This window comes from Lampris incognitus, chromosome 20 (genome assembly GCF_029633865.1).
Source record: "Lampris incognitus isolate fLamInc1 chromosome 20, fLamInc1.hap2, whole genome shotgun sequence".
Lineage (NCBI taxonomy): Eukaryota > Metazoa > Chordata > Actinopteri > Lampriformes > Lampridae > Lampris > Lampris incognitus.
The window spans coordinates 13,402,048-13,425,629 of NC_079230.1; the positions used below are offsets into that span (position 1 = coordinate 13,402,048).

At 44.2% G+C, this 23,582-nt stretch overlaps 3 protein-coding genes across 3 annotated transcripts; all 3 read left to right on the top strand.

Moving 5' to 3' along the window:
* Window positions 1-3,187: 3,187 nt before the first annotated feature.
* On the top strand, window positions 3,188-7,434 carry si:ch211-63p21.8 (kelch-like protein 33). The gene is made up of 4 exons (XM_056300089.1): window positions 3,188-4,135; window positions 4,409-5,357; window positions 5,529-5,699; window positions 6,411-7,434. Exons 1-4 carry the CDS (start codon window positions 3,280-3,282, stop codon window positions 6,928-6,930), a joined length of 2,496 nt encoding a protein of 831 aa, XP_056156064.1. The 5' UTR covers window positions 3,188-3,279; the 3' UTR covers window positions 6,931-7,434.
* A 3,527-nt stretch (window positions 7,435-10,961) lies between these two features.
* On the top strand, window positions 10,962-13,834 carry cbln11 (cerebellin 11). The gene is made up of 3 exons (XM_056300101.1): window positions 10,962-11,326; window positions 12,806-12,940; window positions 13,107-13,834. The coding sequence occupies exons 1-3, from the start codon at window positions 11,086-11,088 to the stop codon at window positions 13,391-13,393; spliced, it is 663 nt and encodes a 220-aa protein (XP_056156076.1). The 5' UTR covers window positions 10,962-11,085; the 3' UTR covers window positions 13,394-13,834.
* A 6,782-nt stretch (window positions 13,835-20,616) lies between these two features.
* LOC130130400 (complement C1q tumor necrosis factor-related protein 3-like) lies at window positions 20,617-23,320 on the top strand. The gene is made up of 4 exons (XM_056300100.1): window positions 20,617-21,279; window positions 21,376-21,441; window positions 22,238-22,369; window positions 23,038-23,320. Exons 1-4 carry the CDS (start codon window positions 21,012-21,014, stop codon window positions 23,316-23,318), a joined length of 747 nt encoding a protein of 248 aa, XP_056156075.1. The 5' UTR covers window positions 20,617-21,011; the 3' UTR covers window positions 23,319-23,320.
* The last annotated feature ends 262 nt before the right edge of the window (window positions 23,321-23,582 follow it).

Consider the following 23,582-nt stretch of genomic DNA (forward strand, 5'->3'; position numbering starts at 1 on the left):
ATGATCTGTTATTGATTTAAGATTTTTTTTTTCTTTATTTTCATCCCAATTTACATTGAAATCACCTATGAAAATGATCTCCTTTTTAGAACTGCAAAAGTTAAGGAGAGTTTTAATTTGTCTAAAAAAGTTCACCTTAGCTGAGGGTTTTCGATATGTACTGTGACGTGGTCAAATAATCGACTTCTCAGCCAACCTTTCAGAGTTAACCAGCAAGCTTTTAGTGACCGTAAGCCAAGCTAGTCATAACAGACACAAGTTCGTATTGGTCTCAGCTTATCTCTGCACGTTACAATACAAATAACTTGAAGGTCATTTCAGAGTATTATATCTACTCCTACATATTAGAGTTTGATGTCATCGTCAAACCATTCAATTCTGCTGTATTTTAAAGTGCTTTTAATGTACAGTAAAACCCCTCCTCCCTTCCCCTGGCCCCTATCCTTTCTAAAAGCATTGTAGCCAGGCATTGTTATTGCAGCCTCAGGTGAGGAACTTGTTAGCCGTGTTTCTGATAAACCTAAAAAAAAAATCAACGTTTGACTGGATTAATAAGTGCTCTCGTTTCGGGATCATACTTCAGACATTTAAATGTCCGCCAAGTAACCCTTTCGTTTTACTATATGGGTCCCAAATTAACTTGGCTTGATTTGACGTCTGAAAAAAAATTTGTTGATCGATGTTTCTTCATTACCGGGTTTGTAGTTTTAATAGTGGTTGTAATCAGTTGCGTGTGTGTGCCATTATAGTTTATACTTGAGGATGACCAAGTTTGACACTTAGCACCAAGAGTCTCTGTGGCTTTTGCGGTAGCGTGCAAAGGAGACTGAATAATACCCAAATGATTCTGCGTGTCCAATTGCTGGGACTCTGGCCTTTGGCGCGAACTCATAGGTGAAACCGCTGTTGTTTGGCTGCTGTCCAGATGTTCCAGGTCGATGTAAACATCCAGCTGCTGGGCGTAAAGCCATCGGCGCGGACCCGCTGATGAGACCGATGCTGCACTATTTGGTAGGCCGCTGTTGTTAACGCTAGGCCTGAACCCACACCAGCCCAAAGGCCGCGGCACATCAGGAGAAGGCCATAAGAATGCCAGGGGAGGTGAGTAGTATTATATGAAGGCACTCTCACACAAAAGCAAGGGTTTCCTTAGTTCAGTTTCTCAAGACATTGCGGTTTTCTCCCCGCAGTTCAAAGTATACAAGTATGGCGAATTTGGGGGGCAGCCCGGGAACCGCCACAGCCGGGACGCGAACCCGTATCTCCTGCACCGCGGGCGACAACGTCAACCAGTCGACTAAAGGGTCCGACCCGTTAGCCAAGGGCCAACGTGTCTACTTATCCGTGCACGTTACATAAGTAAGGAAGGAAATAAATGTTAATCTACATGGCATCTTTCATAACCAAAGTAAGAAAGCGGATTCATCCATCCTATATCTAGTATTCAATATGTTATTTTTAAAGAGCTGTTTAAACTTACTTATTGATGTACACATCTTAATTTATTTTTTTACAGTTGTTCCATAGATTGACTCCTTTGATGGATATACAATGAAGTTTTGCATTTGTCCTCACTCGTTGTTTTTTGAATATACAAATCCCTCTGAGATCGTGTTTACTTTCCTTCCAAAGGAGGGAAAGTAAACACGATCTCACGACCCCATCAGATGCAACACTATGGTATAAGAGAAACAGACACCATACCCAAATTGCTATTTTGGCAGAATGGTGAGTGAGTTATTAACAGAAGAAGGCAATATGTGAAGGACTTGCATGAGGAGGTAGAAATACTGAGGTATTGGTGTTGGCATTTTCAATATTAGATAAAATGTTTGTGAACACTAAAGGATAATCGATGTTTACAGGACCAATAGTAACCGAATGTGTACCCAGTATTGCTGAAAATGCCACCCGAAATTGCTCTAGGGTGGATAGATGACATGTGATTTCACATTGCTGGCAGTGTATTGTTATAAATATTCTGATTTTCTTTTACTTCATATTATGCCATTTAACAACTCCGCTCAAACTACTCTGCTATGACTCCATCAGATGCAACAATATGGTATCTACTTCTTTAAAAAAAAAATCAAGTTATTCACTTATTGATAATCAGTAGTGATGTCTGATCATAAATTAGATTCACATTTAAACAATGAGTACACTGGTTATTAAATGGTGCTAGTCATCATATTCTTTCCATTATCTTTACTAATCCGCTGTAGCTCCGTCACTGTCCTGCTGAGCGGCCTTTAACCTTCAGCAGCTGTGGTGGCCTTCGATGATACAACTAGGACAGCGGTGGCTAACCATGTGCCACGGAGAGCCATGTGTATGCAGGTTTGCATTCCAGCCGGACTCCACGCCAGGCGATTTCACTGATTAGCCACCCTTCAACCAAAGAGGAAGAATGTATCAGTGAAATCAGCTGGTGTGGAGTCGGGCTGGAATGAAAACCTGCATACACATGGCTCTCCATGGCACATGGTTAGCCACCGCTGTTCTAGTCGTATCATCGAAAGCCACCACAGCTGCTGCGAGTCTCTTTGCCAAAGCTCTGCTCGCACAGCACTCACTGAGCAGTCAGTTCACGGTCCGGTGGAGAAGTTATGTTGAGAGGGATGTTTTCTTCCCCATTCTTTCCAAAGTCTCAGTCAGCGAGTTCTGTGATCTTGATCTCATTGCCTTCTCCTTCAGCCTGGCATCCTGATAGACCTAAGAGAAACCACGTGACCATCATCACTGAGGATTCCTCTATAATGCCATTCATAATTTTGCAGAAGATACGTTAAGGCTTAGATCTGTAAACTGCAGGGGATTGACTCCAACGACTGAGAGTATAAACACTCTGGGCCTGGTTAATTATTATGCTCTGAGCTGGAGAGAGTTGATTTATTGTGGCCACGTAACCTCTTTGAAGTAACTAATATTTAGGGTCAATTGCATAGCAAACAATATTCTTATCTTTTCAATGTTAATGGCTTATATGAAGTCTCTAACATTAAAGTTCCTTCCTGTTTTCTTGGTTAGGGTTATTACGGTGTGCCCACCAAGATTCTGTTGAAACTAAATCTGTCTGACCCAGTAACTAAGAATAGATGGTTGTTTATATCTTAAGTCCCATCAGAGAAAGCGAGTCTGTATGAAGGAAACAGACAGCGATTGAGTTGACTTCTGAGGATGAAAAGCAAAGAGTAAGAGGGGCTAGAAAGGAGAGGAACGACCACAGAAAGGCTTGGGTAGATAGCATTACTGAGAGAACTGAGTTTAACCACTGCCATGGAGTTCACAAGGCATTACCTTCCAATGGAGTGGGAAGAGCGGTGGAGGAGAGAGAAGGAGAGGAGGAGAAGACTGATTGAAGACGGAGGAGAAGGGGCAGAGCAGGTCAACCATGAACTGAGGAGGATCGTGGCCTTCAATGACGCCAGGATGGGACTGATGGGTGGGAAGGGGGAGAGAGAGGGGGCAGAGATCAAGAAGGACAACAGTGGGACAACAGGCCAGTTGGGAAAAAGAGAATATAAGAAAGGAGAGGCATCTGAGGATAAGAATGAGGACCTGAACACTGAAGTCCGCACAAGCCAAACATATCCCAAAGAGATTTTCAAAGCCTTGAAGGAATTCCAAGACTTGTCTGTCCTGACTGATCTGACTCTGAACACAGAGCAAGGGAAGAGCTTCCATGTGCACTCCCCTGTCCTGGCTGGGGTCAGCTCCCTCATCTGGGAAAAAATGAAAGACAAAGACAAAGAAAAGGAACGAAATGGAGGAGGGAAATATAATCATATGGATGCAAAAGCACAGGGCTGGTCAGTGTGTCTGGGTCCAGAAATATCTCCTCTAGGGCTACAAGCCGTGCTGGAGTTTGCATACACCGGAGCCATAGCAACTCTTAACAGAGACACTGTGACCGAGATACAGGCTGCAGCCTGCACACTGGGAGCCCCCAGAGCTCTGGATCTCTGCGCTAAGGAAGAGGAGAGGATGAAGGAGGGCGGAAATCATAAGAACAAAGAAAGGAAGATCTCCACTGTAGAGCAAATGAAGATCAGCCTTGAGTCACTCAGGCGGCTATGGACAGAAACAGTAGGCTGTGATGTAATTTTGGATGTGGATGGGGCCTCCTTCTGTGGTCAGTGAGCATGTGTGAAAGGACCAATGTATTGTTATTAGCTGCTGTGGAAATAGTTGTCTTTAAGGGCTTGCGCATGAATACTAGTGCATTTATCAGTCAACAATAGTCCTATTTAACATTTGGAAAACAGACACTATTGCAATGACATTTGATCGTGATTACAAAAAATTACTCCACCTTTATTAAACATATCATGAGCTGCTGTTCTTTTTCTTTTTTTAAATAAAATTAAACTGTTTTCTAAATTTGCTCTTTTACCCATTGCCACAGTCCATAAAGTTATTCTGGCTGCCAGCAGTGACTACTTCCGGGGCATGTTCACCTGTGGGATGAGAGAATCCCATCAGCCCCGTGTCACCCTCCCCTTCCTGTTGGCCTCTGAGCTGGAGGCTCTGATTGGCTGCTCCTACAGTGGGACCCTCCACCTTAGCTGGGACTGTGTCTTTGAGATCACCTGCACAGCACTCCAGCTTCAGTTCCAGCCCGCCCTCTCCCTTTGCCTTGACTTCATGCAGCGCAAAATGGAGGCGAGCTCCTGTTTAGATGTGGCGTCTTTTGCCGAGGCTTATGGGCTACCTGAGCTCCTCGAGGAGGCTGATGACTTTGTGCTTAGGAACTTCCGAGAGGTGTCGACCACAGCTAAATTCCCAGACCTACCAGCGGAGAAGCTCCTAGGCTACCTCCGCTGTGATGGTCTGTGTGTGCCTTCGGAGTTGGCTGTGTTTAGAGCTGTGGTGTCCTGGGTGGAGACTGACCGCGAGGAGAGGATCAGCCTGGCAGGCCTATTGATGACTGGCGTCCGCTTCCCCCTCATGACCTTTCGAGAGTTCAGGGAGGTCAGGGCTATTAACCTGCGCATGGAGTGCAGCGGAAACAAAGAAGTGGAACTCTATGGTTCGGCGCTCAAGGAGTTTGGATTCAGCTCCCCCAAAACCGAGGACCAATGCCGAGTGAGACGGCCCAAACATGCCCTGGTTCTGGTTGGGGGTGACCAGCTGAACCCAGATGTGGGACCGCGAGTACCAAGCAGGGAACTGTGGTTTGCCAACTCGCTTCGCAGCGGCACAGGGCTGATAAAGGTGATGGAGTGGAGGAGGCTGGGGGAAATGCCCGACAAGCCAAGGTTCAGGCACGCGGTCGGGGTGCTGGGAGGAAGGCTCTACGTGGTTGGAGGATGTGACTTCTACTCAAAGAAGGACACCATGAAGTGTGCCTATAGGTAAAAAGGAACCAAACACTTTAGAAATAAGTGATTTTAACATTTTGTTTATGTTTCACAAGACCAGACATAGGTGAACAGATGGTCCAGCAATTCAATGTCTGTCTTTCTCCCTCTCTCTCTCTCTCTCTCTCTCTCTCTCACACACACACACACACACACACACACTAGATATGACCCCATGCAGGATAGCTGGAAGAGACTTGCAGACATGCAGGAGTTTAGAAGTAACTTCCCGCTGGTAGTACAAGAGGAGCGCCTTTATGCTGTTGGGGGGGATAAGGAGCTCAACACCAACGTAGACAGTGTGGAAGTCTACAACTCTGACTCTGACTGCTGGAGGTGAGAAGCACAGTGGCAACTTTTAAGTGAAAACAAATGAAAACTGAGTAAGAGAAATGTAACAGCATAGTTATAGTAGGGCAGTAGAGAAATGAGAATGGTGGAGGTTTCATGTATATCAACATTATGGAGTTATTTTAGCTTATTTTGTTCACTTGGCAGCCACAAATGCCTCCTTGGCACAATTTCAGATTCAGCTTTCGTCACATTTGGTGTGTTGTTTTTTGTTTTTGTTTTTTCTTGTGGTGCTCCTAAATTGATTTTCCAGTGAGCAAAAGCACTCAGTTCAAAAGTTGGAACATCATTGTGTTAATAACTCACGCAGACGATAAGATAAGATTCTGCAGAGCCTATCAAATAGCACATTATCATATAGTCAATGCACTTTGGCATGTTTGAACCTAGAGATAAAGCAAAAATCTCTGCCAAAGGTGTGGATGAAAGTCAGTTCTACAAAAAGGTCCAGGCATAGACCTAATAAAGCTAACACTCTGTATTATGTGTGATATTCACATTTGATCAGGATTTTCATGATGGCATCCAAGTAAAATAACCACACACACCGACATCTTCAAAAATAGATAAACAATTTTACATAAGCAGATGGACTGAGTATAGGTGGGTTGCACTTGCTCCTTATCTGTTCTCCCGTCTGATTCCCCTGTTTCTCTTCTTAAAGTTTATGAACTCATTCAATCAAATTAATTTCAGCTTCGCCAAACCACTGGACCAGGCTCTGAGTGGCCAAGCTATCACAGTTGTCGATGATGGGATCTTTGTCTCAGGAGGCTTCAACTGTAAGTATGAGTGCTTGGTTTCCATGTTCGTCTACCACCCGGAGACAGGAACCACCTACCTGGCGGACATGTGCCAGGACCGGGCCCAGCACTGCATGGAGGCCTTGCGTGGCCGTCTTTACGTGGCAGGTGGAGTGTGTAACCTGAGAAAGTTTTACACTGACCAGTTAGCTTGTGAGGTGTACGATCCGGTGGTCGACTCCTGGAGCGCTTTCACGTCTCTTCCCATCGCCCATGTTGGGGCAGCCTCCGCTGTCCTGGAGGAAAAGATCTACGTACTTGGGGGATACTGCCAGGAGGACTACAGTGAGTCCGGACTGATCCACCGTTATGATCCCAGCACCGGGCGATGGGAAAACATGGGCAGAATGCCAGGGGCGATTACTGACATTCGAGCTTGTCTGCTGAGTTTGCCACAACACCTCAGACAATGATCAGTCATCCTTAAAATGGCCCTCACCTGACTGTGATCTCCAAATCAATCACGTCATATGAAGAGAAACAGAAGTCCTCATCATCGTGTTTGAAAAGCACACATAATTCATGCCTTTGACTGTATAAATGTTAATTTCGAAATCAAATGTCTCCACTTATTTCACTACGTGGGCTAAGTGTCACCTACAAGTCACCTACGCATATATTTTTTGTTGGAGTAATAGCACTCAACTTTCAATGACGTTAAGTCGAGTCAAGTCAAGCCAATTTTATTTGTATAGCCCAATATCACAAATTACAAATTTGCCTCAAGGGGCTTTACCGCAATACAACATCCTGTCCTTAGACCTTCGCATCGGATAAGGAACAACTCCCTAAAAAACCCTTTAACAGGGAGGGAAAATAGGAAGAAACCTCAGGGAGAGCAACAGAGGAGGGATCTCTCTCTCTCTCTCTCTCTCTCTCTCTCTCTCTCTCTCTCTCTCTCTCTCTCTCTCTCTCTCTCTCTCTCTCTCTCTCTCTCTCTCTCTCTCTCCAAGACAGACAGACGTGCAATGGATGTTGTGCTTACACAATTTACAGAATACAACATTGAAAGAGGATAACAGAATTATAAAATATATGATGAGGAGGATGCTAAGCGGGGTCCAGATGCCACCGCAACAGCTTAGGACACAAGCCACGTGACTTCCATCACCCTGTAAAAAAAAAAGTCACACATCTTAGTGAGAGAAGGATATAACATTAAAACAGGATAACAAAATTATATGGATTTATAAGATGTATAAAAAGAGAATGTGATGAGGGGGATGCCAAGCAGTGTCCCTTAAGTGTCCATTATGTGGCATGCACAAGACTGGTACCGCATCCCTGTTGTCTAAAGTTGCCCCTTTGATTTGTGACTTTGTTTCTGATTTGTGTTTCAATAAAGCGCTGAAGCCTTGTAGAAAGCATGGCAGACAAGTGACAGAGAGGGTTCGGCTGTTGTCCCGACACATCGGTGAGTGAACGGTTTTCCTCTATGCGATGGCTCTTTGCCGGCTGATATTTCAGTTAAATATGCCAAGCTCCGACTCCAGAGGAGGGTCTGATATTGACATGACTGTCTGTGCATGCAGTAGTGTAGTGTAACTCGACTTCCTGCTCCAGATGGACAAAATAACTCGTTAAGAATGGAGGGAAAATCCTGACTTCCGGTTAGTAAGTGTATACGAGTGAATGAGCTGACCTGGACTATCCGCCGCAGTACTGACACATCTTTGCTAACCCCCCCCCCATCTCCTTCTTCTTCTCCACTATATGCGCTAACCTCTTCCTCCTCCCTCTTCCTCCTCTTCTCTCTCTCTCTCTCTCTCTCTCTCTCTCTCTCTCTCTCTCTCTCTCTCTCTCTCTCTCTCTCTCTCTCTCTCTCACACACACACACACACACTAGCAAAAATCTTCCATCTTCATAAATAAATTGATACGCCGTGGTGTAGTGTGTAAATGTTGTATTATATTGTTTAGTTTACTGGGGCAGAGCCTAAAAATAAGGTATGGTGGACTATGAGTGGGCACACACGTGCATGGGTATTTTTGAAAACAGGATTGTTCCTCCTCGTTCTTAAAAACCTCGTCCACACAAGCACTGTTAAAAAAAAACCCTGTTCAAATGAAAACTTAAAACACATGCTACGTAACACAAAGAGTAAGCTGTCAAGAGCATGCCGCGCCAACAGGGGGCGATATAAACCCTAACCATAAAGCCGTGTTGGACAATCAGAAGCCTGAAGAAAAACAAGAAAAAAAAGAGCCAACAACAAGTCAAGAACTCCGTTTTCCTTGTCTACACGTCAACACTGAAACCGGAGTTTCCAGAAGGCCCGTTTTCAGTGGCCTAAAACGTAGTTTCAGTGTAGCCTAAAGGCCAAAACGCACAGGAAAAAGCTACGTTTTCAAAGATACCCGTGTATGTGTGGACTAGACTGACTGACTGACTAGCATTCGGCTCTGTGCATAACTGTAGTCCACTGACTTCCGGTTTCTACTGCAGCGGTCATACCAGTTTCCTGTTTGTCGGCGTGTGCTATTGACAATTTTTCAAGCTGCCTGCAAGATTTACCATGGATACCTGTCAGCGACATGCACAGGATTGTCAACAAACTTTCACCCGCACCTCCCAGCAAACGGGTGAAAAGTTTCAAGTTGTACATGTCAAGTTACGTCCACAATTATGAGGACGAGCGGACGGACGGACGGAATTGTGGACGTAACTTGGCATGTACAATTTGAAACTTTTGACAGCAGCAAAAATCATTGGCATGGAACTACAACTTCATAATATTTACACCACTCGTGCAAAAGGACTGCCCAAAACATCATGAAGGACACCAGCCACCCTGCTCGTGTTCTGTTCTCGCTCCTTCCAACTACAAAATAGACTACTCTTTATTAGTCATTTTGTACATACATACAAATGAAATGTATTCTCTGCATGTAACCCATCCTAGCTGTGTAGCTAGGAGCAGTAGGGAGCAGCCGTGCAGCACCCAGTTCTTCTTTCCATTGCCTTGCTCAGGGGCACAGACAGCAGTGTTAACCCTAACATACATGTCTTTTTGACGGTGGGGGGAAACCAAAGCACCCAGAGAACATCCACCGCAGACACGGGGAGAACACGCAAACTCCACACAGAAAGGACCTGGGGCGGCCTGGGGTTCGAACCCAGGACCTTCTTGTTGTGACGCAACATTGCTAACCCACTGGGCCGCCGTGCGCCCCATGTTAGCGGAGCATCAAATCACGCACCACCCATCTCAGTTTCTTTCCGCAGGCAATTGGGTTGCTGAACAGCTGATGCACCCACCCACATCCACCTTACATTGTTGTGTTATCATGTACTTTTCTGTATTGTGTATATAACATATGAATTCATGTGTACATAGTCTATATAGGTCTGTAGTGTTGTCTTATGTTTGGGATGGTGTGTCCTTGTATCCCTTGTGTCAAGGCAGAGAGAGCCAGAGCACAAAAGTGTCATTGTATTCTAAATACACATGACAATAAAGTTGGCGTTGGTTCTTTGGGCACACCTAAGTCACACAGAGCCATTATTAATGCCATTAGCCGCAGCTGTGTTTATGCTCACATCACAGAGTACCAAGACCAGCCTAACACAGTTTTAACCTTTAGACGTCAGCAAACCTAGGGTGTGGAGTCGCTCTTTAAGTTTGTCCATCTCAGTTCCCTCTGTCTTATTTTAGAAGTTTGACCCTGCACGCTGCCCCTTACAGACAGCTGATTCAGTGTGATCACTGCTGACAGAGGACACGATTTAATCCACATTTTGCTGCCTATCACCGCATCACCCTTAATTTCGCAAAGGGGAAAAGGATTTTTAAGATTATCTGGTTACGAGTTCAGTAGCGGAATAATATATACTTACACTAACCGCACTCGATTTGATATGCCCTCTTGGCAATTACACTATCAGTGCTGTGAGGTTGTAGGACGCTCACAAATGTATCTAACTTTTGACTCTTTTGAACTGAACCACGTTCAAGCTAGATGAGAACATGTAAACAGAATGTGTGCTTTTACGTAAGCACACATTCACATGCACATAAATTACCACATGCATGGGTCAACAGAGTCAGTGATGCGGCACTGTGCTAATACTGGCCTTTTGGATGACGCAACCCTGCCCCTCTGTAAACGAGAGGGTGATTTTACTGCTCAAGGAGAAGTGCAGAAGGGCGAAGCGGTTCCTCACTGTTCAGAACTACTGCATTCCCTTGGAAAGACAAAGTTTGAATGACAACCACCCTTTTTAAAAAGGCCTCCTTTCACAATACAATCAAGTGATTGTTATAATGCCCCGAGTCACAACCTTACCATGGGTCTCGGGCCTGGGTGGGGGAAACCCTCGATGTCAAAATAAACATTCTCTTGTTGAGAAACAGAGTTGTTAATCCAGGAAATGAGTACTGCTCAGCAGGGTTAAGTTAAAATCTAACCACGGTTAAATACGCCTTTGTGTGTGAGACGGGTGTCAACAGACCCAACCTTTTTCACTCGGCGCATGTGGCTCTTTGGACTAGGCTGGGAGCGAGTCTGTGTCTGTGTCCAAGTAAAGACTTTTGCATTTTTAGTGGTAAAAGGCGGTAATAGTGATCATGTTCCTCACATCCGGACTCGTCTTTTTTGGCGTCGTCTATTTTTCTCAAGCTGAGAACCCCTCTGAGATGAACTGTATGTGCTCTGGGGCCTCCCCAGCGGCTTCAGAAGTGAACATATACACAGAGCTGAGGGAGCTGCGGGCCTTGGTGGCGGAGCTGAGCTCTGCACTCAGCACCACCCAGGATGAACTGAAAGCACAGACAGCGGCCGTAGAGGAGCTGAAGAGGGAGAACGCAGGTAGACTACAATACGATAGCCAGCCTCCGGTTTCATAGATATGAAGATATCGCTTTATTAGCGTTAATCGAGTTTTTTACTCTATGCTGTATGGAAATTGTAAGTAAACTTGAAAATGTGTAATTGGCCTTACACTTAGCATGTTGCCGTATGTCTGGGTGTTGTGACGGCGAGGGCAAATTTCTTGCCAGTTGGTGCTTGCCATGTTTGCGCAGCCCACCATACGTTGCACAAGCTAGAGGAGAGGGGTGCATCAATTTTCTGATTTTCTCCCAGACAAGACAAGTGTTTGCCAGCATGCTGCCAATTTGTTTGCAGGGTTAAATTGGCTGTTTGGTGTGTTTTTTTGTTTTTTTTTTGGTTGATTTGATATACTTGATTAATCCCCTTGGAGAAATGCATGCTCTGCATTTAACCCAGCCTAGCTGTGTAGTTAGGCGCAGTGGGCAGCCGCCATGCGGCACCTGAGGACCAACTGCAGTCATTTCTTTCCATTGCCTGGGTCCGGGGCACAGACAGGAGTATAAACCCTAACATGCATGTCTTTTTGATGGTGGGGGAAACCGGAGCACCCGGAGAAAACCCACCACAGACACGGGGAGAACATGCAAACTCCACGCAGAGGATGACCTGGGATGACCCCCAAGGTTGGACAACCCTGGGGTTCGAACCCAGGACCTTCTTACTGTGAGGTGACAGAGCTAACCACTGGGCCCTCATGCTGCCCCTGTTGCCTAGCTTTTGGGTAATAACATTTAACAGCAGCCACTCCAACCTCCACTTTCATGTACAGTATAGGGTTGTATACTGTACATTTTCAACTTTGCATAGTTGAAAGATATGAGGCACTGGAGCAAGCGATGATTGAATGGTGCGATTATTTGCTATCTCGACACGAACTGATAGTATTGGTCACTTCAACAGTATTTCGATAGAGAGAAATCAAAAGTTCAGCACGTCAGAGAAGGACCAACAAGGGTGTCAGCGTAGTGTAGCGGTCTATTCCGTTGCCTACCAACACGGGGATCGCCAGTTTGAGTCCCCACGTTACCTCCGGCTTGATCGGGCGTCTCTACACACACAACTGGCCGTGTCTGCAGGTGGGAAGCCGGATGTGGGTATGTGTCATGGTTGCTGCACTAGCGCCTCCTCTGGTCGGTCAGGGCGTCTGTTCAGGGGGGAACTGGAACTGGGGGGAATGGCATGATCCTCCCACACGCTACGTCCCCCTGGCGAAACTCCTCACTGTCAGGTGAAAAGAAGCGGCTGGCGACTCCACATGTATCGGAGGAGGCATGTGGTAGTCTGCAGCCCTCCACGGATCGGCAGAGGGGGTGGAGCAGTGACCGGGGCGGCTCAGAAGAGTGGGGTAATTAGCCAAGTACAGTTGGGGAGAAAGAAAAAAAAAGGGGGGGGGGGCCAACAAGTTGTACCATTCTGCTGCCTTACATTGTATACAATGTCTTTGTTCTGCTGCAGAGCGTCCAAAGGCGGCCTTCTCAGCTTCCTTGTTGTCCAGTGAAGATAAACATCATGGGCCTTTTAACACTGAGACGAACCTGATCTTTGGCAAAGTCCTCACAAACATTGGTGAAGCTTACAATCCTCTGACAGGTGAGATACTGTAAACTTACTCCCATGAAGTCTGGCCTCTGTTATTCATTAATCTTTGTTTACATGGATTAGTTTTTCAAAACTTTATAGATGGCACCTGACTGTCCTTTCCGGGCCTCGGTGTTTAATTCTCTCCCTCTCTCCCTCTTGTCGCTCTCCGACACAGGAATCTTCACGGCCCCGGTGAAAGGAGTCTATTTCTTCAGATTTTCGGGTTATGGTTTCGCAGGCAATGACATGGGTCTGAGCATATTTAAAGGCAGCCAACGCATGATGTCTGCGTACGAACACAAATCCACTGCAGAGAGAAATGACAATTCCTCCAATGGGGTCACGCTGCTGTTGGAGGCTGGGGAGGTGGTCTACATGCGTCTCTGGATAAACACATGGGTCTTCATTGACAGACGTTATGACTACTGCTCTTTCAGTGGCTTCCTCCTGTTTCCTATGTAATAAGCTCCCCCGGTCATGTTTACCGACATGTCATTCGAACTTTAAAAATTATGAAATTAATTAGATTGAATAAAAAACTATTTTCAATTGGAAATGGGGACTGACAGGATATTTATGTCCTATTGTTTATATAAATAATTACTGTGTACATTGTGGGTTTAGTTCATAATTATAAAATTTCAATAAAAATTCTGAAGTGATGATATTGTAGCGAATTCGCTACAATATTATCGGATATTATAGGATTTTTTTTTAGAATTCTTTATTTAAACTGTCAACATACGTAATGACAAAAGCAGACAACAGAATCAAATGAATAATAAATAAAATACAACAATTAGCAGTGTCAAACAGAAAGAAAAAACAAATCTAGGATAGAAAGAAGAAAAATGAAAATGCGAGTATATGACACTTAAAAACATTAAAGATATTGCAAACATTCATTGCTTTGATAGCTTTTTTTGAGAGAGGAAGAAAGCGTTGACACATATTGTTCAATTTCTTCCATAAATACAAAGAAATTGGATTTTTTGTTCGTAAATTTACATTTGTGAATGTGGAATTTGGCAAGGAGAATTAGATTAATCAGAAAAAACACCATTAAAATCTTGGTCACTATAATCATGGCAACAACATGTAATATTTCTATAATAAAGAGCAAAATCTGAGAAAATGTTAACTATAAAATGATTATCCTGTATCTTGTTAGTTTTTAGTTATTAGAGCGTGAGGGTCTGTAATAGAACCCAATTTCTCCTCGAGGATGAATGAAGTATTCTGATTCCGATTATTCTGATTCTGATTAACATCTTTCCACAGCTTATATGTAAAAGTACAAGACCAAAATAAATGGGAGCAAGTTTCAGGATGTAATTCACAGAAAGAGCAATTTACATCTATGTAACTCTTTAACTTTTGTAAGAAATTTTTAACTGGATATAATCTATGGAACAAATTAAATCAAACTTCTTTGACCTTATTTGTTAGAAGGAACTTTTGTGGTAAGGACCAAACTATCTTCCAGTCAATATTACTAACAAAGTCACCCCAATAAAATATTGCAGGAGGTAGAAACGACGTTGGCCTGAAACAAAGCTCTTATTCTGGAATTCATGCCTCTACGAAGAAGAAAAAAAAACTTTTCCTGATGGAGATTAAATTGGGTCAGGGGGTGACATTGACAAGGGCAGAGAGTGGTCAACATTCCTAAATAACATGTACTATATTCCAAATGGGACATCCTTGAAAACTATAGCAAATTCTTTTGGGGTAATTATACCTGGCGAGAAATTCTGAGTAGTTGCACAAAAGCCCGCCTTTGTTAAACAACTGACTCACTAGGGTTGGGCATCAAAATTCCGATTCCAAAGGAATCGTTAATAAATTCAAATTCCGATTCTGCCTGTCGGCTCGTAACTAAATTTCACTGCTAAAGTTTGTTTCCGTTTCCGGGGTGGCGGCGTGCCGCTTACGTAACTTCCGCTTCCGCAAGTTAAATGTGCGCCATCGTGGACCGGAGCAAGCGGCGGTGGAAGTGTGGCTTCATTTTGCCTTGAAAAATGAAGGGTTGGCACAGTGCAACGCCTGTGGCAAAAGTATTTCGTGCAAGGGAGGATGCACAACAAATGTGGCCAAACACCTTCGCCTACACGGTGTACAAATTAACCAGTGTACCGTGTTTGACACGTTGCGCCGGTCTCCGTCTCCTGCCCGGCGTCCTCTTCAGCCAACCCCGAGCAAGCAGCAAGCAGCGCCTCGTCGCAACTGGGTAAGTGACAATTAATGACGTTTGCCTTATTCGCAACAGCGAGACAGCAAACAAAGTGCATGAGCGAATTGCTATAAACTAGGCAAATAGTGAAATGTGAGCTTTTGATGGGCAGTGAGGAATAAACCGCTGGGGATCCTCGTAGCCAGTTTGTGGTGTCGTAGTGGTTTCAATAACGACAGCAGGTAATGTTAAGAAAAGGTTTATTGAGCTCGTTAAGCACTCAACGTTACATGCGTAGCCGCCAGCTTATGTTCTCTTCTTCTTACTGTAGCGTCGTAGAACACACGTTTCATTATCCAGCAGTGCCTCCTAGCGGCAGTACAAGGTAAACGTTACAGGACACAACACTGAACGCTGGCGTATACAGCCTGAGAAGGCAGATATGCTCACTTTTCTAAACAAGGACTGTTTCAAATTGAAGGAGTTTAATACCTGGTAGTCCGGACCAGGCTGCGACTGTGTCTTTATTTCTTCATCTTCATTTATAAAGACAGCTGTTGTAAATGTAAATATAAGAATGAGACATTCACATGAATGATCCGTATGGCTTGTATAAAGTTTTTTTTTTAAATACAATTTCCTTCTGTGAAATAAGCATGTGACCTGTTCTGACCCTTCGTCTCAAAGAGCCGGAGTCGAGAATCGTTAAGAACGGGAATCGAAAACGGAACCGGACTCGGAATCAGAATCGTTAAAATCCAAATGATGCCCAACCCTACTCACTAGCATAATGCCATTGTTAAACCACTTGCCATAAAATAATGACTTGTTCTTATATACAACATCCCAGTTGTTCCAAATGTAATATTTCTGCGGTGAGAAGTTGTGCTTGTAAATCAGCGCCCAAGCCAAAAGAACCTGTTGGTGAAAATGTGAAAGTTCGAGTGTTTTTTTTTTAATACTATAGTTACAAAGGAGAATTAATTTTAGACCACCTAAATGTGAAAAAAACCTGATGAGAGATGAAATCCCAAAGAGAAGTAGGTTGTTTTGGATATCCAGTTTATTTTGAATGCATTGTTAAGCGAGCCGAATTCTATAAAATGTAGCCCGCCATTGTTGTGTGTATTTAGAACGACAGATTTTCGCATATAGTGGGTTTTGCTTTTCCATAAGAAATACCCTAGCATCCTGTCGATAGATTTACGCACTGACCCAGCAAAAAAAAAAGTCCCTTAAAAGTCCTCTCCGAACGTCCGGTAAATGTCGTTTATTGTGTAGGGTTTTCATTACGTCCCACAATAACGGGAAGACGTCTAGAAGACTTCCCCTGACGTCCCTATAATGGTCCTCGGGACGTTTTTTTGAACGTCCCACAATAACGTCCCCGTGACGCCCCGGGACGTCGAGGACCTTCCCGTAACCTCCCTGTAATGTCGGGGGGACGTTCCCAGGGACGTCTAGAAGACTTTCCCCTAATGTCCCACATCCCACAATAACATCCGCGTGACGTAATGACAACCATACACAATGACATTTAGTGGAAGTTCGGAGAGGACCTTTAGGGGACGTGCTGGGGACGTTTTTTTTTTGTTTATTTTTTGCTGGGGAGATGATTTAGACAAATTGTCGCATGTTGTGTTGTCATAACTTATGTCATCGCAGAGCGCAGCTTTTGGTTGCTTAGTAACAGCAGGCGCGACAGTATCCCAAGCCCCTTGGATAAAAGAATGGAAGCGGCACGGCTGGCGTTTTCTAAGCGTTTTTAGATGCAAATTTAGATTCCACTTGTGTTAGGCCTACTGACTGGTTTCTTGCCTCCACGAATGTCTTCTGTTGCTGCATGCTTGGTGATTATACCAGACCACATCTGGAGAGCTGAATTCACAGTGAGGATGTGAGTCCTCCGTCAAGGCCGTGAGCAAACCTCATAGTTGCCTACCAGTGTTCATTAAGAGACATACTGTGTTGTGAAACATGAACAAAACATATATGACTCATACAGGATCAGTTATGGCATATCTACATACTGTGTGTAGCTGTGCAGTGAATGTGTCATGTAATGTTGTAAACGACCGGGATTCCACTCCTACCTAAAACAACCGTGGGCGGTCAAAATGACGGCCGGTTTTTAAACTCTATATTCTGTCAAGATAGATACCCAATTGAGATATTAATACATTGCATATGTTAGTATATCTGCTGGGAAACGACTGACACAAAAAGTAACACTTTAACAACTATAATTAATAATTTAAAAAAATTCCAACTTCAGAGAGAACATGGTCGAATTTGAATAGCAAAATTGAAAAAGTGAAAACATTACCTGAAAAACAAAATGAAAACACATATTGCTAATCTAACAAACATAACAAGGCCTATAAAATGTGAAATGTAAAAAAAAAAAACTGAAAATAACTATTGAAACAGACCCAAACAACAACCGGAACTTAAAACTACTAGAACGACCATGGGACGGCCCACGGTTTGTCAAGATCACGGTTGTCAAGATAAATATCCAGTTGAGATATTAATGCATTGTATATGTTAGTATGTCTGTTATTATGAAACGACTGACACCAAAATTAACATTTTAACAACTTTAATAACTATTTTTCAAACAATTTAAAATGGCCGCTGTCCAACACCTGTAAATACTGCAACGCCTCGGTGGTAGTCATGGTGCGTCTGAAACGGCGTCTGTAGCCAGACATGTTGGCAATAACCAGAAATCAAGTTTAGACTGTTACTCTGCACTGGAGGACGCTAGTGTGTTTCTAGGACAGAGCAGTGAACTTCGCCAAAGGAAATGATGTGACCAACACATGTCGTAAATGGTGACATGAAGCGCACAATTGCGCAAATTACGAGTGGTCGTTTTGACAGTTCATGGTCGTTTTAGGTAGATCTTATAACTTTTTTTGTGTGCAGTTGATCTAAAACTAATTTTAATGCAAATATTTGCAATTTTAGGAGCATTCACGGAGCAGAAGGTCTATATCTTTTTTTCCGCAAAGTTATTAAACTCTGAAAATCCAAAACCGTCAAAATTACGGCCTTGGTCCTAACCCTTTACCATATAAAGAGGGTACACGATAATATCAAACAATTGCCCAGCCTTAGTATCTGGGTTAGTGATTTGAGTAAAACATTGAATGGAGATGGCCAATGTCTTTAACCCCAAAGCTTATATTTAGATGATAGGTTTGCTTTGAACATTTTGTAGTTCCGTCCATCCATCCATCCAGCCATCCATTATCTGAACCGCTTATCCTGCTCTCAGGGTCGCGGGGATGCTGGAGCCTATCCTAGCAGTCATTGGGTGGCAGAAAGGGAGACACCCTGGACAGGCCTCCAGGCCATCACAGGCCTGAGACACACACACACACACACACACACACACACACACACACACACACACACATTCCTAGGGACAGTTTAGTATGGCCAATTCACCGGACTTGCATGTCTTTGGACTGTGGGAGGAAACCGGAGCCCCCGGAGGAAACTCACGCAGACCTGGGGAGAACATGCAAACTCCACACGGAGGATGACCCACCAAGGTTGGACTACCCCGGGGTTTGAACACATTTGTAGTTTCTCCTCCAAAGTGGTGAGAAACAGAACTGAGATTCAATAGGAACATTGAAATGACAACTATTGACTGCTTAAGGTAATTATTCAGCCTTCCATAGCCGAGTCAACTCGGATATGGAAGAACGCAACACAATTTACCTTTTTTAAGTTGATTATAGTTTATCTGTTTCTTTTTATTTAACTTCCGGATGATTGGCAGGATGATTCGAGATCTGAAAAGACACCAATGTGAGGAAGCGTCTGCTCATCTTTAGCTCGAAAACCCTTATTGTGAAACACTTAACCTGCATCTTTCCACACCTCCCCTCCAGCAATTCATGACTCCTACGTATATACATACACTTATGTGCGCCATTGGGTGATGTTGTCATTTTGACCCTGTTCTGACAAGTTAGCTTTTAGTTATTTGATAAATCAGTCGAAGCTACTCATAAAGGGACGTTGAAAATATCTCTTTTTGAAACTTTTAACCGCTCAGCACATCATCAGTTAATTCACGGTTGACATATGAAAACTTTTTTTTCCCAATTCACTATTCGCTTATTTCAGCCTCCCCCCAAAACTGCTTGTCAACTTTTATAGATGCTCCGTCGAGAGCATCCTAACAAACTGCATGACATTCTGGTACAGCAGCTGCACCAGAGCTGAAAAAAAAAGCTCCCCATTGTGTTGTGGAAACAGCACAGGCCATTTTTGGCATTGAGATGCCTTCACTAGAACATCTTCACAGCACTCGCTGTGTGAGGAGGGCTAAGAACATCCTAAAATATATTACACACCCCGGACACCATCTGTTTCAGCCCCTCCTATCAGGTAGGCGCTTCAGATCAGGAATCAGGGAATCAGGAGTCGGGAACAATTTGTTGTCCTTTCTTACATGTACTTGCATACACGAAAAAACAAAATTTTGTTTCTCCCAGCCCACAGCAGTGCAACACAAAAGATGAAAACACACATCCAAAATTTCTCCAAAGCGACACCACTAAAAACGGAGAGAACAAAGGAAAAAAAACGGTTAACAACACGGTCCACTCAGTGCAACACAATCCAAAAAATTCCTTTTTCCAGACAATGAACTCCAGCCAGGATGACTGTTGGAACTGCCGGTCTGCATGGGCTAGCAGTTAGCTTAGCCTGCGCTGCTTCCGCATCCTGTCAGACTGCCCTCCCAGCAGCTCCAGGCAGTGCCGTGGTCCTTGGGGCCCCACCGGACGCAGCAGACCAGGCTCCCCCAGCCGATCCAATGCTAGCTTTCCCAGCCAGACACCTTCGACGCACCTCCCCGCATTCCACACGGTGTTTCCTCTTCGGGCGCAGCGCCGGGCAGGGCCGTGGTCCCTGGGCCCACAGGACGCAACAGACCAAGCTCTTTCAGCCAATCCAACGCCAGCTCTCCCAGCCATTAAATTAAATAAAAAATAAAAACTTCACACAAACTTAGACGTAGACAAAGACACTGCATAGTTGGTGCTGGGTGAGGCCATCGCAAACATGAGTTCGTGCCACCATCTTCCCATACCTCCAGTCAATCAATCCACACATGCACAAAGAGACTGAAAAACAGCTTCCTTCCAAAAGCTGTGGCACTAGTGAACTCGGACATCTCTCAGTCCAACAACACTGATGTGCTGCCACTATTGGGCACGTGCAGTATTTGCAATATTTACTCACATGTCACTTTAAGCCACTTCATATCTGTCCACCGCACTTTGACTGCATTTTTGCTTCTGATGTTTTTGCATCATGTAAGTTGTGTTTTATCATTGCCTGTATTGTATTTTATACCTTACACTGCTTATATTTTTCATGTATATTATTTAGACTCTCTACTTTTTATTGCTGATATTTTATATTTTTTATCTCTTGTGTGTGCACCATTTTAAGGTTGACACACCTGCAATTTCGTGGTGTTTGGCACAATGACAATAACGTTCTTGATTCTTGAAATGAGCACGCATAGCAGCTTGGGGCACTCTGTGATGTGATGCACGAGTATACAGCAACCCCTTGTGATACACATAAATGTCCCCTTGCCTTCAGAGGAATGTTTCCTGGCAGACACACTCACACAATCTTTCTGTCGACCTGTCTGGACACAACCCCAACAGGTGGCCCCTGGGGGCCGAAATCCTCAATGGTGCTTAATCACTGGAGGCTGACAGGGCAACTGCTCCGCTGAGAACATTGTGAATTTATGGACCAGAAATCCACTGGGGTAAAAGAGTCAAAGGCAAGTGTGAAGACGGCAAGGAAAACGGACGAAGAGCGCCAAACCTTTTGTTTAAGCTGACAAAACAAACAAACCTGAAAATGGGATTCAGGGCTCTTCTTCTGCTCGCCATACTGGGCTGTCAGTGGGGAGCGGGCATCCTTCAACGGAGAGATGATGCAAACATTTACGAGGAGCAAAAAGAGCTGACCGCAAAGATCGAGCTGTTGAGTTGCTTGGAGGCGAAATTGAATGACACGGAGAAATGGCGGAATGACCTTAACGTTTTAGAAACGAGGCTCAACGCCACCATAGAGGAGCTGGAAAGACAAAGAGCTGAAACAAACAGGCTGAAGGAAGCAAATGAGGGTACGTTGATAGGAGCAAGATCATTTCCCGAGACTACCATATCCCTCCCGTGATTATTTTACATTTATTTATAAAGTCTTACATTTCTATTTTCAGCCATGCACGACAGAATGAATGCCACAGAGGAGGAGATAGAGAAGCTGAAACCGAATGGTGGGAAAGGTAAGATGAATAAGCGTCTATTTTATTTTTTTTCTTGATGGAAAATCTAGAAAAAACTTATTAAACCAAATCATTTTTTAACGGTTGCTCTTCTGTAACTGTGCTTGTAGAATTCGAGCTACGAGTGTGCAAAGTGGTGGCAATTATGAGCAAAAGTGTTGCAATTATTTGCAGGTGGAGGATTGTACTCATTTTAGATTTTTAAAAAGTGGCAGTAGGGGGCATCCGGGTAGCGTAGCGGTCTATTCCGTTGCCTACCAACACGGGGATCGCCGGTTTGAATCTCTGTGTTACCTCCGGCTTGGTCGGGCGTCCCTACAGACACAACTGGCCGTGTCTGCGGGTGGGAAGCCGAATGTGGGTATGTGTCCTGGTCGCTGCACTAGCAACTCCTCTGTTCAGTTGGGGTGCCTGTTCAGTGGGGAGGGGTAACTGGGGGAATATCGTGATCCTCCCATGCGCTATGTCCCCCTGGCGAAACCCCTCACTGTCAGGTGAAAAGAAGCGGCTGGCGACACCACATGTATCGGGGGAGGCATGTGGTAGTCTGCAGCCCTCCCCGGATTGGCAGAGGGGGTGGAGCAGCGACCGGGATACAATTACCCCAAGAGTGGGCTAAGAGTGGGGTAATTGGACAGGTCCAGTTGGGGAGAAAAGGGGGACCCCCCCCCAAAAAAAAAGTGGCGGTGTTTTTTTTGTTTTGTTTTTTAAGAAAGGTCTTTGCTTTGATAACATTTTGTCTTTGCCAATCATGGTTTTCTCTGAACCTTTACAAATCTCCTTTGTATAACCACAGCTCATCCCCAGGTGGCCTTCTCTGTGTCCTTAGAGGAGTCTGGGGAGATTCTCAAAGGGCCAAGCACAGACACAACACTGGTCTTCAAAAGAGTCTTTTCAAACACTGGCAATGGTTATGACCAAATCACAGGTGAAGGCTTTACTTGTCTAAGTGTGTATGTGTGTGTGCACGTTTTCAGTGTGTTAATGTCAAGCTCATGACTTTGAAGTTTTCTTTACAACCAAAGTTATAATATCGTTTAGACCACTGAAATAATTGATTGACCTTCTACTAATTTTTCGATTGTGTATACTACTGTGACAGCGTGTGTGTGTGTGTGTGTGTGTGTGTGTGTGTGTGTGTGTGTGTGTGTGTGTGTGTGTGTTTGCTGACCGGTATCATTGGTTTACCCTGGTTGGAGTTCAAAATGGGCTGAATTTGTCATATAGGATGATCGACTGGGTGCCAGTAAGTCTTGATAAAAGGAAAGGGGGGCTATAGGAAAGACCATTACCATTATTTGACTGGCAATTTAACGGACACATCGCCGATCCGTTGTGGTGGTCTGTCACTTCCTCTTGAAATGCTGGAGTCAGGAAGTAGAGGAAGTTAGGTTTAAATAGTTTCTCTTTTTGTCTTTAACCTCTCGAGTTTTCTTTCACTCCAGTAGATCAGCGTTTATGCGGGTTCAGCATAAATGCTGAGCATAATTGTGTGTGTCTACGTGTGTAACAGAGTGCAAGACAGAGGTAGGACTTTTACTGTCTGGCTAACTCCACCTAAATCTGTTTGTTTGTTTTTTTTCCACTTTGTGGTAGGTGTCTTCACAGCGCCGGTGAATGGGCTCTACTATTTCACCTTCAGTACCTACGGCTACAACACTCACCTCACAGGGGCTTTCTTAATGAAGAATGGGGTTCGTCAGGTTTCAACTTATGACCACCATTCATCTGACCACTCAGACAGCAGCAGTAACGCTGTTGTCCTTCATCTCGTTGCCGGTGATAAAGTGTCTGTGGAATTGTGGGAGGACGCTAGAGTCTATGACAACCTGAATGGACATACCACCTTCACTGGCTTCCTCCTTTTCCCTGAGTAGATAAGACATGTTTGCATTGGGCTGTCATTTCTTGACAGTGGTGAGGGGGAGGTGTAACAGTATGATTTCCAACAAGTTAGATCCTTTACAAAACAGTACATACAGAGTAATGTAAAGTTTTGGCAACTTTATTGGCATACAGCGTGGACACCGTGTTATTTGTTTCATTTCATTGTACTTCTTAAACATAGAAAATATATCACATCTTGTGCTAAACTTGGCTATGAAACATTAAAAAATATTTATCATGCTTGGTATATGCTT

Excerpts from the sequence above, each read along its gene's own strand:
- si:ch211-63p21.8 (XM_056300089.1), top strand. The coding sequence starts at position 3,280 with ATGGAGTTCACAAGGCATTACCTTCCAATGGAGTGGGAAGAGCGGTGG. Across the intron at positions 4,136-4,408 it reads GGATGGGGCCTCCTTCTGTG|TCCATAAAGTTATTCTGGCT; the intron begins GTCAGTGAGCAT and ends CCATTGCCACAG. Across the intron at positions 5,358-5,528 it reads ACCATGAAGTGTGCCTATAG|ATATGACCCCATGCAGGATA; the intron begins GTAAAAAGGAAC and ends CACACACACTAG.
- cbln11 (XM_056300101.1), top strand. The coding sequence starts at position 11,086 with ATGTTCCTCACATCCGGACTCGTCTTTTTTGGCGTCGTCTATTTTTCT. Across the intron at positions 11,327-12,805 it reads GCTGAAGAGGGAGAACGCAG|AGCGTCCAAAGGCGGCCTTC; the intron begins GTAGACTACAAT and ends GTTCTGCTGCAG. Across the intron at positions 12,941-13,106 it reads AGCTTACAATCCTCTGACAG|GAATCTTCACGGCCCCGGTG; the intron begins GTGAGATACTGT and ends TCTCCGACACAG.
- LOC130130400 (XM_056300100.1), top strand. The coding sequence starts at position 21,012 with ATGGGATTCAGGGCTCTTCTTCTGCTCGCCATACTGGGCTGTCAGTGG. Across the intron at positions 21,280-21,375 it reads GCTGAAGGAAGCAAATGAGG|CCATGCACGACAGAATGAAT; the intron begins GTACGTTGATAG and ends TTCTATTTTCAG. Across the intron at positions 21,442-22,237 it reads GAAACCGAATGGTGGGAAAG|CTCATCCCCAGGTGGCCTTC; the intron begins GTAAGATGAATA and ends GTATAACCACAG.